Source organism: Tasmannia lanceolata, unplaced genomic scaffold, assembly GCF_043159265.1.
Source record: "Tasmannia lanceolata isolate RefF3 unplaced genomic scaffold, GAP_Taslan_0.1 ptg000002l, whole genome shotgun sequence".
NCBI lineage: Eukaryota > Viridiplantae > Streptophyta > Magnoliopsida > Canellales > Winteraceae > Tasmannia > Tasmannia lanceolata.
The window spans coordinates 21,260,072-21,276,471 of record NW_027518679.1 but is presented as its reverse complement, the minus strand read 5'-3'; the positions used below and the strand labels follow the sequence as shown (position 1 = coordinate 21,276,471).

The window sequence follows — 16,400 nt, the reverse complement described above, 5'->3', positions numbered from 1 at the left end:
GATGATTTAGTTTCTCTCTCGTCTATATCCGTTAGGCATGTAAGGAGATCAGCTAATTCAGAGGCTGATTCCCTAGCGCGGAGTGGTGTATTTAGGCCTAGTTTGGAGCGATTTGATTATCTCCCTCCTTGATTTTGTATTTTCTCTTTCTTCTTTTATGTAATTTGCTGTGAACTATCTCGGTTCTTAATATATTCCTTTTCTACCGTCTCAAAAAAAATTATCAGGAGACATTTTCCCCCGTGGCAAAGATACCTTCTGTTCGTATCCTGATCTCTTTCGCAGTTAATCGCGGTTGGCCTCTCTATCAGCTCGATGTTAAAAATGCCTTCTTACACGGTGATTTATCTGAGGAGGTTTATATGGAGCAACCTCCTGGGTATGTTGCTCAAGGGGAGACGTGCTCCTCAGTATGCCGTCTTCGTAAAGCCCTTTATGGTCTGAAGCAATTAGCGCTGATGTTTTACGTTTTGGGATGAAATAATGCGCTGTTGATCATTCTGTCTTCAATCACAAGTCCACTGCTAGGCATATCCTTCTGATAGTGTATGCTAATGATATTGTAATCACATGAGATGATAGATCTGGTATTCAGAGATTGAAGTCCTTTCTTCAAAAAGATTTCTCTACTAAAGATTTGGGTCTCTTAAGGTATTTTCTCGGTATTGAGGTAGCATATTCTCGCTATGGTCTTTCCTTGTCACAGAGGAAATATGTGTTGGACATTTTAGAAGAAACAGGTTCAATGGGAGTGAAACCTACAGCTACTCCTATGCACCCGAACGTTATACTTCTTCCAGATCAAGGGGAGTTGGTGAATGATCCTAGTAGGTACAGAAGACTAGTTGGTAAACTGATATATTTAACTGTTACTCACCTAGACATATCGTTTGCAGTTGGTATGGTTAGTCGCTTTATGAGCTCTCCACGCACTTCCCATTGGGCTGATGTTGTTCAGATTATCAGGTATTTGAAGGGTACATCGGGGAAAGGTTTGTGTTTCAAAAAACAGGGTCATGAGAAAGTAAAAGGATTCAGTGATGCGGACTGGGCAGGATCACCTGCAGACAGGAGGTCAACCACTAGATATTGCACATTTGTAGGAGGAAATTTGGTGTCATGGAGAAGCAAAAAGCAAGACGTTGTCTCCAAGTCAAGTGCAGAGGCGGAATATCGCGCTATGTCTTACATGAGTGGTGAACTGATCTAGATTCGCTCGTTCTTATCAGAGATTGGGTTCTCATCAATGTCTCCAACATATTTATACTGTGATAAGAAGTCCGCAATCCATATTGCGACAAATCCTGTGTTCCATGAACTCACCAAACATATTGAAGTAGATTGTCACTTCATTCGTAATCGGATTCAGAAAGGTGAAATTCACACAGTTTTTACTCGATATGCAGACCAGCTCGTAGATATGTTTACCAAATGTTGGGATCAGCAAAACTGAAAGATTCTTGTAACAAGCTTGGAATGTATGATATATACATTCAAGCTTGAGGGGGAGTGTTGAATAAATACACGTGTAAGGGCATATTAGTCATATATAACATAATATATATATTAGTCGTGCGGGAGGGAGAGAACTAATTTTTCTCTCCCACACGCACGCCTATTCTCTCTCTCTCTCGACTGGTTCTCTCTCTCACCCTCTTATCTCTTTTGTATCTCTCTCCCTTCCCACCAAAGTTAATATACCATGTAACTTTACACTTTCTATGTGTTCCTTGAAAGGCATTTGTGTCTTATTAAATCGTGGGTCATCTGAGTCGTTTTTGCACGTTTCTACATGTCCTTGAAGTCTTTTCTCTTCATACGCCATTGCGAGGACATTAAGTAACTTAGTTTATATTTTTTGTGTGCATGGTTATTATCCTAATTATGGTTGCTAATGAGTACGCAGAATCATCTCTTTCTTCCCTAAAACAGCTAATGTACTTTTCTGCATTTTCTTGGAATGTTAGGGTGGCTATTTTCTTTTATCCTCCCTATGTACTTTGATTTTTCTATTTGGATAAACATTTTTTCCTGACACGTTTGCTTTATCTTTTAGGTAAGCCAGTGCATTGCAAATTCTAGTTGTAGAGTGTATCCTCTTTCCTGGAAGCTAATACTAGGTTTTTCTCATAAAATTCCAGGTTGCCTTTCTTCGTTATATTCAACAGTGGAAGAAAAAGGTCGTGTTTGTTTTAAATAAATCCGATATCTATCAGAATGCCAGTGAGGTTTAATTCTACATTTATAACTATCTTGATTCTTTACATCTTTTAAGTGATTCTTTTCATTTTTAATTGTTATTTGTACTGATAGGCATGGTTTGAAATTTCAACCGAAATCCAAAATTTCGGATTTTGGCCATGGCCGACACCGAAAGTACATGAATCCAAAATTTTGGCCAAATTTCCGAACTTTCCACCGAAATCCAAGATTTCCACTGAAATTTTAAAAATTTCCACCAAAATCCAAGATTTCCACCTAAATTTTAAGATTTCCACCGAAACTGCCGAAATTACCGAAATTTTCTTCGAAATTTCCACCAAATTCTTGTAAAATACTGAAATTGTTTTCCGAAATTTTACATGATTTCAGCCGAAATTTCCGAGGAAACCAAACAATTTTGGTTTCGGTTGTGGCCGACATGTGAAACCTTGCTATTAGGAACAGGTTTTTTTTCCAGCCGAACAACTTTCTTCTGCATCTGACTTTCTAGCTGATTGCCTTTGTTGATTTTTCCCATTTCTCTGACCTGACTAGCTTGAGGAGGCGACAGCATTCATTAAAGACAATACACGGAAGCTTCTGAACACCGAACATGTGACACTGTACCCTGTATCGGCACGGTCTGCTCTTGAAGCAAAACTTTCAGCTTTGTCAGATGGTGCTCCAAATTATGAAGAATTGTTGTTGAATGATCCTCGTTGGAAGACTAGTAGCTTCTATGAACTTGAAAATTTCTTGTTTAGCTTTTTAGATAGTTCCACAGATATGGGAATTGAAAGAATGAAACTTAAGCTTGGAACACCAATCGGAATTGCGAACCGACTCATTACTGCCTGTGAAACACTTGTGAAACAAGAATGTGATAGTGCCAATCAGGATTTAATCTTAGTTGGGGAAATAGTTTCCAGTGTGAAAGAATTTGCAACAAAGATAGAAAGCGATAGCATTTCATGGAAAAAACAGAGCCAGTCATTGGTATGTTTCTACTTTCTATTCAAATCAATCATTTAGGCCCTGTTTGGATTGCAAGAAAAACATTTCTGATGGAAAAGGGATTTTTTTTCTTTCCATGATTTAGAGGGAAATGATATGATTAAATTAATTTGGCCGTATATTAGCATAAATTATAAGCCCCTCTAAATAAAATCGAATAGAGTCGGTTCCAATTATCTTGTTTGTGTGTAAAAAAAGAAGGAAATTTTAGACATTTTTCCTTTCCAAACTTTTCCACAATTCTTGCCATCCAAACAGGGCCTAGGAAATGAAATTTCTTTCACTAGCATGTAAAAGAGCTAATTTATGTCGTTTCCCTTCCCTTTGTTTTGTAGTTCTTACTTATGTGGGAACATCCCTTTTTATTAATGTAACCTCGAATTTGTTTATGTGAAAACATCTGCATCCGTAACTTGCAGATTGATATAGCAAAAGCTCGTGCAGTGAAGCTCACAGAATCTACTCTTAAATTGTCAAATCTTGAACTTGTTGTCTCGTCCTTCCTCCAAGGAGATAAATCTGGTTCAGTGACTGCTGGATCAAGTGTTCAAAATGATATTATCACTCCTGCACTTTCTGATGCACAAGTAAGTGCGATTAGTATAAGCCCTTGAATTACTTCCTGTTTGCTCTGCATGCTTATTTACAGTCGACAATATTTGGTTTGAAACAGCTATCTAATTTATTTTTTATTATGGTTTTATGATCAACTTTCATTCTTATACACACCTTTTGATTATTACTATTACTAGATATTGGGACCATAGTTAGCAAAACTCTGTCATTAACGGCGTTTTTTGAAAAATAAAAACCGCGTTTTATTGCTTTGCCGTTTAATACTCTGTTTAAAACTCTTATAGTAAAAAAAAAACTCTGATTTTTCGAGGTAAACTTTTTAAACACGTTTAAAACAAGTAAAAAAAAAATCTCTGATTTTTTGAGGTAAACTTTTTAAACACGTTTAAAACACAGTTTATGTTTATTAAACACGTTTTTTTGCCAACTTTCCTACTTTACCCCTACTATATTTTGTAAATTACAAAATTTTAAATGCATTGCTTTTTGTTTTTCCATTTTTTTTACTATTTTTTTCAAACCAATACCGTATTAAACTCGATTTTTTCCCGTCCCCTTTTTTTGCCGAATCACGTTTTGCTAACTATGATTGGAACTCCTAGAAGTGTACTGTTAAAACTAGAAATTCAAAAGCAGGACCAGTACAAGTTCTTAGAAAAGAAACATCTCCAACCTCTAAAGAAAGTTTGATGAGTTGAAAACATGATGTGGTGTTACACATCAGTTTTAGACTTGCTAATCCATGAGGCTTCCTGATTAATTCTATGAAAAGACACCGACATGAGATTATTTGCAGATAATGCTTGTGCGCATTGTTTCTACTGTTATCTCATGCCATTGATAGTCTTATTCCAGTATCATTTATTACTTATTGAAGTTATTGCAAAGTTCCTTATAATGCAACCAAAACCTTTTTTTGTTCATTCCATACCCTAGGAATGCGGCAGTGTATTGAATGATTATCTTGGGTGCTCATTTTCTGGTGTTTTTCCTGTCCTTTTAACTTTATACTACATTACTACCATTTCTCACTTGTATTTTTCATTTACCTCATGTTTCTATATTCTATTTTCCCATCTTTCCTATGCCATTGCTGTTCATCATGTTTTTCGTGTGGACTATTCTCTTTGTATTCTTGGGATTGATACCTTTGGCCATTATTCTTTATCTAATCTATTTTATGTACCCTTTGCAAGGTCTCACCAAGTCATCTTCTTCGGCTGTCATACCTTTGGCCCTAACTTGTATTAGATCCAAGTGCCATACTTGTGGGCCCCACCAAGTCATAATACGTGTCCGCCATGTCATACAAACTTCTCCACCTTATCCCAGCTAGCGATTTCGATTTTCAAAAATCCTGCTCGAAGACCTAGAGCTATTGTGCGCCCCTAAACGTGCACGATGGTCATTTCTTCTAAGTACGCCATGCCATCTTCTTCGGCTGCATTTTCAGATAGATAGATAGATAGAGAGAGAGAGTGTAGTCTTCTTCGCTAACTATCCCCGCCGGCCACCACTTCTCCACGATCACCACTTCCAGCCCTTCTACAGCTCTTCCACAAAAACCATCCATCTCCACCTCTTAAACCGAGCCACCACCATCTTCTTCAGGATCTAAACCCACTTCTACCGCAGCCCATTTTCCTCATCCCATTCTGTCATTTTCAGATCAATAACCCATCTTCACCACGCGTTCCCTGGCGGACTTCATCTCTTACCACCACCAAGCCCCAGCGGACCCCCATTAAGTTCGGCCTCAATGGCCTCCCGATGGCCTCCTCAGCCTCCAAATCCGGCCTCCACAGCCTCGCTTCTCTCCACAGCCTCCAAACCACAACCTCCCACGACCTTCCAGATCCAGCCTAAAAGGGCCTAATGACGGACTCCAGAACGCCTCCATAGCCTCCCGACGGCTAGATCCTGCCTCAATGGCCTCCTCCCGGCCTCCACAAACCATATCCGTCCTTAATGGCCTCCTCAATGGCCTCCGAACACAACGGTGACAGAATCACAACCTTGAGATGACGGCTAGACTCTTTCAAATGGTGGCCGGAATCTTGCCGGAGAAGAAAGGAGGTGGAGGCGCAAGACGGAAGTAATTTGGAGAAGCGGCGATGGCCAAATTCCTCCTTCGTTGGCAAACCCTAGCACCACAGAAATCTCTTCTCCTAAAAGCTAGCCTTTAGAGAATTTAACCGGGTAGAACCCACCCCTAACAGCTAGCTGTTAGAGAGAGGGTGCCCATCCCCATCCACTTCACTTATCCGATGTGGGACTATTTGCTTTTGAGTGGGAATTTAACAATTATAAGAAACAATTATATGAGCCAAATATTTAATACATAAAAATATTTAAATCATTCAAAAAAAATAAAAAATAAACCAAATATTTAAGGTTGTAATGATCCAACATTTATTCAAAGATAAATCACTGCCAACCGAAATGCTTGGGTTGACGAGTGCTTGACTAGATGAAAAAATTTTAGAGACCAAATTATGAGATTTTTTATCGTACTTTTGGGATTTAACAATGTTTGGACATGATAGATTTTATGAATAGTACTGGGTTCAAAACTCCTTGATATTAAAAATCCATGTCTAATGGCCAACCCAAAAGAGGGGCCACATGTGCCACATGTAGGCCAGCCTCTCCAGCGGCTTAAGCTTTTTGGAGCAATTGGTTTTCATCTTTGTTTAGTGAAATATATAATTATAATATGGTCATATTCTATCTAATGGGTCGAAATCATTTCATGACTTTTATTTCAACTAGTTTCAGCATTTTAACTCATTGTCTTTTTAACCCATTAGTATTTCGATGAGGCTCTCTTTGAAAGTTGACTTTTTATCCTTTTAGAAGTTTGTCTTGAAACTATTTTTAATAAATCCAAATGGGGGGTATTCCCCTATTTATATGTAAATATTAAGCAAATGTCTTTTAAAGACATTTACTAAATGACTTTACATGTAAATTCCCAATTCCCTGTACCCACAATGACTTCACATGCAAATACATAGTTCCCTGTACCGACCTAGAAAATAGAAACGCGATTCCCCAATTTTTGAAACGCGATTCTCACGCTTCGGGTACATGCTTCTCCTTTTTTGGGGAATCGTCCCGTCTACCAAGACGACAGTGCCACTGAAAGCCCTCGACGGATGTATGCAGGACTGTAGGAGAACGACTGCAGTCAAGGCGGTAGAGACTATCCACCTTACGACCCGATCCAATTGTCTTTCCAGTCGAAAGATCCTGAAAAACACAATACGATGGATAAAATGAGATTGAGCACTGGAGATTTTTCGTTAATTGGCTAACAGACAATAAGCTAAAAGGAGATTTTGGAACACATAAAACAGATGATAAAGAAATATTAGGTGAAGGGCAAATTGTGCCAATACCAGTGATGGGAGAAGTGGACCATCAGCAAGAGTAATGATCTGAGTTCCTGTCGGAATGGAATGAAAAGAAGCAAGCTGAGAAGAGTTACCAGTAATGTGATTGGAGGCTCCCGAGTCAATAATCCAGGACCTGGAGCTAGAAAGTAAGGTCGTGGGTGAGCTACCTGGCTGAGCAAACTCAGCAGTATGATGAGAGGCATTCTGTCTGAACCGCTGCAGCTCCTCATATTTGGATCTCGTGAATGTGAAAGGTTCACCAGCAGAAATAGAGACAGGCAAAGAGGTCACACTGTCAGACGGACCGGCACAGTGAGATGAGCTGACCGGCCTGTGCGAAGCTCTGGATGTAGTGTGTAGCATGTCTCAATCTGGTGGCCATCCCTATGACAATGAGTATAATAAGGACGACCACGGCCAGCACCAACACCGCCACGGCCACGGCCACGAGCCCGAGTAGATTAGCCACCTCCTCTAGGTGGTCGAGACCCACCAGAACTGTCATAAGAAACTAGAGCTGCAGACGGAAGGCTGGGAGATGGATCATTAAGACACTGCTGTGCTCGTAAATAAGTCTCCCGTAAGGAGGGAATAGTGCCCGAGCCAAGGACCTGCTGACGGAAGGAAGCAAACTCAGGGCCTAAGCTCTCAAGATAGTGAACAACCCGGATCTGTTCACGTTGGCGGCGAAGAACGTTGAGATCAGACGTGAGGGATATGTAGATGTCAAGCTGCTGACATAAGGATAGAAACTGGCCATAATGTGTCTCCAGGGACAGATCACCACGACGAAGACGCATCCACTCAGAGTAAGTAGAGCAAATACGTCGGAGATTCTCAACCCCAGAGTAAGTGTCAGCGGTATGATCCCAAATCTCCTTCGCAGTGGGAAGGAGAATCATCGTGGATGAAATGGCAGGCGTCATGCTTTGCCATAGAAGACTACGAATCAAGGCATCTTCCATTTCCCAACGGGTGAAGGACGGGTCCGTACGTGGAGGGGGGTCCTGACAAAGAAAACTGACCTTACCTCTCCCAAGGAGATAGGTCTCAATTGCAACTTTCCAGGGAAGGTAGTTAGTTCCATCAAACTTGGCAATATTCAACTGTGGATATGAACCCTCCACAGGTGCCAAGGAAGAGGGAGACGATGAAGAAGAAACCGACGGTGTGGTAGAAGCACGAGTCTCAGTGGTCATGCCAAGAGATGGATCAACGATGACAAGAGGATCCATCAAGACAACAAAGATCAAGAAACAAAGAAACCACAACCAAGCGCTCCAACGGGGAGACGTAGAGAAGATGAAGAAGAACTAACTAAGCCACCAGGATGGTCATAGAAAAAGCGCCCAAGAAAGGACCAAGTGCATAGAGAGACCCATATAGAGACTAGGAAGATGCCGAAGACGGAGTAAGAAGAGAGAAATCTAACAAATCAAAGAAAGATGGAAAGAAATAAGGCTTTTAACAAAGAAATCCAAACACGGCTTGGGTTTTCAGGGGGGGCGCGAGTGGGTTTCAGGGGGCGTGAGTGGGCTTCAAGGGGGGCAAACACGAACTGTTTGGGTTTTCAGGGGGCGCGCGAGTGGGTTTGAGGGGGGCAAAAAGATGAAACCTGTTTTGGATATGGGGAAGGTTAGGGCTAGGTTTAGGGCTTGGGAGAGATGAAGATGAGAATGAGGAAGGGGTTAGGGAGAGATAAAGAGGAGGATGAGGAAAGGGGTTAGGGTTAGGGTTTAGGAATGGAGAAGATGGAGGCTAAGGGGTTTCCCTAGGGATAAAAAACCTTAGGGCTCTAATACCAGTTGAGAGAAAGAAAAAGAGAAGTAAAGTGAGTTAGAGAGATGATCTCCACCTCACTAATATATTTATTAATAATGGAGAAGCATAATTACATCTATGCCCTCAGGCTTATTACATATATCCAACTATATCCAACATTCCTAATTTATTTGTATGAGTGTTTACTTATATATATATATATATATATATATATATATATATAAAGTGTTAAATTGACCATTGATTTCAAGGTCTCTACCATATATATATATATTGAACGTAAACATCTTAAATAAATAAAATCATTTGATATTAAAAACGTCAAGATAGAAAAATCTACTTTTGTTTATTTAAATTTTACCTTATACCAAAACATTGACCCAAATAAGAATATACGAAATTTCCTTAACTAATATGAAAGCACTGATTTAAAATTTTTGAATTATGGGACACCTATCTATATATATATATATATATTAACAAAATTTAAGATACTTTGTACATACGGTAGTACTGTCATAAAGGTAATATAAAATTTGTTTGAAAATTTGTACTTGATAATAGACAATATACTTAAAAAAAATACAATAATGTTCATAGTATGGTACTGACATGGATAACTTAAAGTTTCTATGTACTTATTTCCTACACAATAGTACTGCCATGTAGAGAAATTCACAATTTCTATGTATATAATATATTACTATTACTGACGAGATGGATCAATAATACAATCTCACACTACATGCATATTTATATAGATATAGTGCTGACGTATTTCATAAAGTCACTTGATTTACATAAAGTACAGTTGAAAGGAAGAATACTAAAAAAATGATCAGTTGAAAGAATAATAATAAGAAAATATCAGTTAAATAAAATTTTGTTTGGCATAAAAATATCGATTAAATAAATAAATCACGAATTTATTTTATATTGGCAAGGTACTAACTTGATGATTAAAATCTTTTGCTTACACCTATATATATATATATATATATATATGGGGTAATAACTTAAATAAAAATACAAATTCTCTTGAATACTTTTATTTGCCATATATCTATATAAGGTACTGATTCGAAAAATATTCATAACTCTATGAAATATCATAATTATATTAGGTATTGGCTTTGTAAGAAAATTTTAGAAATTCAATCCCTTTTACCCAATTCGAGTTCCAAAAAGAATAACACACACTTATTCGAATGAAAAACAAGAAGTAATTTATTCGGGCACTTACTTGAAGATAAAAATCAAATCGAACCGAAGTCCCCAACTTCTCTTCTCTTTTTCTTCCCTTTCTTCTTTTTCTTTCTTTTCTTTTATCTCTCTCTCTCTCTCTCTCTCTCTCTCTCTCTCTCACACACACACACACACACACACAATCGTATGGAAATTTGAGCTCTCTCTCTTTTTCTCAATCGTATGGAAATTTGAGAAAGGGAGAAGGGCATCCCGCATATATAAAGTGTAGAAGTTGGTTTCCAACTTTGAGTGAAATTCTTTCCTCCAATCAAAGCTTTCCCTAATCTTTTCTTTCCTATTTATTTTACTTTTATTTTATCTCTTTCCTAGATCTAAAGATCCTATTGGTTACTAAAAGTAATTATGATGTGGCGAGGATTCCTAAATAAGAGAAATACTAATCTTAATCAAAGAGCGGTTCAAAGTGTGCCTCACTTTTCTAAAAAAAAATATCCTGATAATATTAATCCCGTAATTAACCCAGACCCATATCATAAATGGGCCATAACTTCCTCAAATCACGTCCGAAGCGCGAAATTTTGGGCCCGTTGGATAGATAATCGAAAAACCCATCCAATGAGACCAAAATCAAGTCAAATGGACAAGATTTGATGCCCGAAAACTTAGCTATAATTAAAGTGACGAAAATAAGAGTAAAATCGAATAATATTTTCCTCCTACTTTTCCTCACGGTCATATCTCATCTCCTATCGGTCGAAATCTCTCTCAGATTTTTTTTTTGTCAATTAAAGCCATATAATAAATCAAATTAAACACAATAACGTACGGGTGATCGACGCTCGGATGATACAATCTTGCTTCCATTCGGGCCCGATTGAAGATCCAAGGGGCCCAATGGTTGATCCGACAGTCCGAAAGGTTCCGATTTCAGTTCTAATTCATGCGACCATCGATCAAGAGGGATCTACTCAGTGTTAAAAAACTCCTTGACTCGGCAAGGAACTCGCCTGAGTCGACTCCTTTTTACCTCGGCCGCATTCCGCGTTTCACCACATCCGCGTTCCGCGTTTTGCCTTACAGAGTCAATAAACTCCTTTGACTCTCCCGAGTTATGACCTTGTCAACCGTGTTAACCGCGTTCTTGGCCGCGTCCGCGCCGAGTCAACAAGGATTTTTCTTGGCCGCGTTCCGCGTCAAATCCGTGTTTTTAAACACTGGATCTACTAACAAAATTAATAAATAGTTGAACATCTAAATGGACCCTGGAAGGGTCGGTCTTTACAATTAAGGTCTACAATTACAATATGAATCAGAAGGGCCCACCTTGTAATACAAAAATTGCATATTACTGCAATGAAAAAAATCCATGATAAATAAAATTCCATCCACTAATCCATGAGCAAATGCATCAAATCAACAATTAGTTGATTCATTTGGATCTTAATCTTAAAAACAAGAAAAAAAACTCAAATTAAAGTATTAAACACATTTCGCAAGGATTTCGAAAACCTAAGGTTTTTAATAGGCTTCATTTCTGACATCGACATGTTGACCAAAATCTATAACTTACAATACTATTTTGGTAATGTTTCTTTCGACATGACTGAAACGACACTGTAACCCCCACTGACATGACCAAAACTCCGGTCAAAATTTTGTAACAATTCCACTTCCATTGTATTTCTTTTAAAGGAAAACACACTACCGGAATTCGTTAATGTATACTTGTTACATTAAATTACTCTAAGAAGTATCATTTAAGTCATCATTCAAAAAAAAAAAAAACATTTGAGAATCATTGTACGTTAATGAGTTACGAGATTGGTTTGTTTGATTCCTAGGAATTTATGGCTAATTTTAGTGCTGTTTTTGTTGTTTCTGATAGTCACTTTATAAACTGTCTTCCAAATTGTACTTTTAATGTCAGCCACACAGTCATTGACTTCTCGAGGAATATTTTGAGTTGGAATTGATTTAAAGCTACTTTGTTGTCAACTTCTTGAGGAATATTTTGAGTTAGAATTGCTTTAAAGCTACCTTTTTATTTATTTATTTATTTCAGAGACTACTTTCAGAATATTTGACGTGGCTACGATCTAGTTATGCCCGTCAAGGGAAGAGATACAGGGAATCATTTGCAAAAAGATGGCCTGTTCATGTCAACCGAGAAGGGCCGATGCCTCCAGAAAGTCATGAATTGCTGGTGAAACGGGAGGATTTCTGCTTGCAAGTAATTGATAATTTTAGTGCGAGTGCTGCTGGACAAGTTTTTGACCAGGAAATACGTGAAGTGGTGAGTAACGTGTGTTCAATGTTCATTATAAAGTTGAAAATATTTTTTCTTAACAGACAATGAGCACCCTTAAAAGGTTTCGTCTTCTACTCGATGTTTTCTAGTTTTCTCTTGTTCTCTTTTCAATGAATTTGTCATACTTTTATTCTTCTGTTTGTTTGTTATTATTGTTAAAATATAAAATCTAAAAAATGCCTTTCTCCAACAGCTTAAGCTTTTGGAGAAGTTGGTAAGTTAACATCACTTCTCGCATTCGCTTCCCTACTCTGACAACTATGCTTCAAACACTCCCGTTCCAGCTGGAGTATGCAAATGGAGAATCCCCAAACATTTCCTTGATAGCAATGCAACTCTTTAACAACTTCAAACAGCCATTCTTGCTGGAGTGTGCAAATGAAGAATCCCCAAACATTTCTTTGATAGCTTGGTAAAGATATCCACCACTGAATTTCCCCTCCAATATAAGGCCTTATGATCCCACCCTAGGCTACTTTATCCAATTATGACAACTAACCCATCCGCTTGATCTTTCCTGGAATACATGATTGTTTTGGAACTTGCCATTTTGATGTAGACTGCTGGATAAACTTTGAACTTCATGATCAAAACTGGAATTCCTCTTGCAAATGTGTAGAAATTCATGAAAGTATGACCAGACTTGGAGATTTTCATCAAAATGTGCATGGATTCAAGAAAATGTGCAGAAAATTCAAGAAAGCTCAGCTCTGATACCAAATTTGATGTTGATTTTTTATAGATCAGGCTGGAAATTTAAATTTTGGAGCAAGAGACAACCAAGGACAACAAAAACAAGAAAGAACACCGGAAATTGAGCAGGAACAATCCTAAAACAGTCAATTATTGTTCAAAACATAGTTTGAACAGTCATTTTAAAAAAAAAACAGAATATGAACAGTAATGTACTGTAACTGAGCTCAAATTCAATAGAAAAACAAGAGAAGAATGGATAGAAACTGAGATTTTATTGAAATTTTTGATAGGAAATAGAAAGAAGATAATTAGCTTGGTGATGACCTCATGCGAAGAAGAAGAAGAGATGGAAGGCCTTCAAATCTCAGGATTTCCCCTCTAACTTCCTTCAAAGATCTTCTTACAAGTTGGAATTTCTTCCTCCCCAAGCTAGGGTATACAAATTCTCTTCAAAATCATCAAAAGTCATCTGAAAAATTCCCAAATGAGAGAGACTCTCCCCTATTTGTAGAGAATTCCCTCCCTTCATTCAAATCTCCCTACAAAGCCCTTCAAACCCTCAAATACTACAAGTATACCCTACATAAATATAATATACTAAAAGAAGAAATTAGAAGCAATGCCACTTAGGGCTTATTGCATTTGTTTCCCTACACTACTACTAGAGTAGGCACCTTTAAAACTTTGGCCGGGGCCCGGTCCTCACCACCTTCTCGCTGGGAAATGATGGCATCAGCTGCATGGCCGCTGATCTCACCCATTTGGTTGTACTATGATGATGGTGTTGTAGAGATCAAATGTGTGAATAAGATCTAGGGTTATGATTTATCATACATCATGTGTGTGTGTGTCTTTTGACAAGAATAATTTTTTGGGGAATTGTTGAGCTTTCCACATCCCTCATTACATAAAACCAAGGTTTTAAATTTCGACCGAAATCTCGACCGAAACCGAATTTGGGTAAAGTCGAAACGTTACTAAATTTTGTCCGAAATTTCCAAATTTCGTTTCCCCCGAAATTTAAGGAATATCTCCAAAAAAATCAGCCTTTGATTCATTATTTAATATTATCCCGAAATTTCAGCCGAAATTACCGAAATTTTGGCCATTTCGTCGAAACTTGGTACCGGATAAAATATTATTTATTTAATTTCTATTGATTTCGCCGAAATTTCGGAAATTCCGGCTGAAATTTCGGTTTCGGTGAGGACTGAAATGCATTCCGAAACTGAAATTTAAAACCTTGCATAAAACCCTAAACCGAAAACTTTTAAGGGCTTGAATATTTATTAAATTATTTGCTTACATTATTAATGCTGCACACAATGCTGAATTTGTTAATGCTTGTCACCTTCAAGATAACTTTTAAAATTGATCTTACACCATCGGAGAACTTCCTCTCCCAAAACATAGCTATAGAAATTTCCGTACAATCCATATCAATTTCTTTTCACTCCTAGTATGTGATGACAAATTTAACTTGGTGTACTTTCGGTGTTTGTGTTTACTACTTGATGAACCTGAGAACAAACTGGAGAGCCACATATTTTTATTTTGCTCATATTCATTTTCCAATGTTGTTTCAGGTTATGGGAAGTTTTGGAGGCCTGGGAGCAGCGGGGTTATCTGCTTCACTTCTAACATCTGTCCTGCCAACCACGGTGGAAGATCTTCTTGCTCTTGGGATCTGTTCGGCTGGCGGGTACAATTTTTCTACTTTACGTTTCATACGATCTTTTTTGTTCCCTAAAAAATTGCTAATTGTTTAAAATTAGTCTTGTGAGTGCATGACCATGAATTTGGAGTCTACTAATTGCTATGTTCTTAAAAGTTACCACTCTAAGTGAATCCTGTTACGCAGCTATGAATGATTCTTAGTTACCTCTTTGATCAGAAACTCTTTCATTTGCGAAAAATTCTGTAGGATATCACCATGTGATATTAGTTAATTCCATTTTCATTTTGATATCATGTGTATTACACAAATATTTCCATCATTATTTCTGTTCTATGTTAGTAAATTTTTGGACTTCTCAACTCCTGCTGGATTATACTCTAATAAGTTAATTTCCACCTTGGGTCACACAAGCAGATTTGAATGCATTATTTATTAAGTAGTCTTTAATTCCTCATTGTTGATTTTAATTTTCTATGTACTTTGTTTTCTACTGTTGTAGTAGTCTTACCCAAGGTTCAAAATATCGGTATTGGTCAGCATATCGGCTGGAGGTTGAAACGATACTCATCAACCATGAAAATAGACTAGGCAACCTAAGACCGGGGGGGGGGGGGGGGGGGGGGGGGGGTGTTGAATTAGGTATTATAAAAATTTGTTGCTTTGAAAACCTTGTTTTAAGAAATTCTTCCAATTACTTAAAAGCTATCTAGCATGCACTTGTAAAGAAGAAGGTTTAAGATATTAGTATATTACCAAGCGAGTTGAGAGATGAGAGAGATAGTAGAAGGCACACCACAATGAACACAGAGATTTATAGTGATTCGGTCTTCTCAAAAGACCTACTCCACTCTTCCAAGTTTGTCGTCATTGGGTTTCTTTACCACCACACCACGGCCGTGTCCGAGGCCTCCTTACAAACACCTAGTCTTTAACTCTCCAAGGGTCACAACCCTTCTTTACAATGGTAGAATGAAGTAAAAGCACACTGGCCTCTTGTTTAGGCAAATACAAAGGTAAAAGCTTAAGCAATAACTCTTGTCTCACTCAAAATACAAACCCTAATGAATCTCTCTTGGGAGAATGAAAGTAATGGCACTCAAGAGAAATAAATGTATGTTATTCTCACAATAAATGGCAAGAAGAAGGTAGGTGAGAGTTAGGGTTTTCAAATGGTGGCTAATAACTTTTCAAGAGCTCAAGAGATGTCTTAGGGTTTTTCAAAAAGACATTTATAGGTCCACGGACATCCGTAACATTCCCGGACGACCGCAATATTCTCAGTTATTTTAACTCGAACCTTTAGGTTTCAGACGGACGTCCGCCAATATCCCGGACGACCGCAATATTCTCAGTTATTTTAACTCGAACCTTCAGGTTTCAGACGGACGTCTGCCAAAGTCCCGGACATCCGCAATTCCCTCAGTTATCCAGTTTCAAATGTTAAGGTTTCAGACGGACGTCCGCCATATACCCCGGACGTCCGTAATTCCCCTGTACACTTAATTTCATTATTGTTGAGGGAATTTTCTACGGACTT

At 38.1% G+C, this 16,400-nt stretch overlaps 1 protein-coding gene across 2 annotated transcripts in view; it reads left to right on the top strand.

Annotated features, from left to right (window-relative positions):
• The window catches only part of FZL (FZO-like protein), a 76,195-nt gene that overhangs the window by 49,180 nt on the left and 10,615 nt on the right, over positions 1-16,400 (top strand). The window contains exons 6-10 of one of the 2 annotated variants that reach the window (XM_077391376.1): positions 2,142-2,180; positions 2,758-3,198; positions 3,636-3,803; positions 12,244-12,474; positions 14,772-14,887. In XM_077391376.1, the coding sequence (XP_077247491.1) occupies positions 2,142-2,180; positions 2,758-3,198; positions 3,636-3,803; positions 12,244-12,474; positions 14,772-14,887 (995 nt within the window). Of the gene's footprint in view, positions 1-2,141; positions 2,229-2,757; positions 3,199-3,635; positions 3,804-12,243; positions 12,475-14,771; positions 14,888-16,400 lie in introns of both variants that reach the window. The other variant, XM_077391311.1, reaches the window with a different exon arrangement.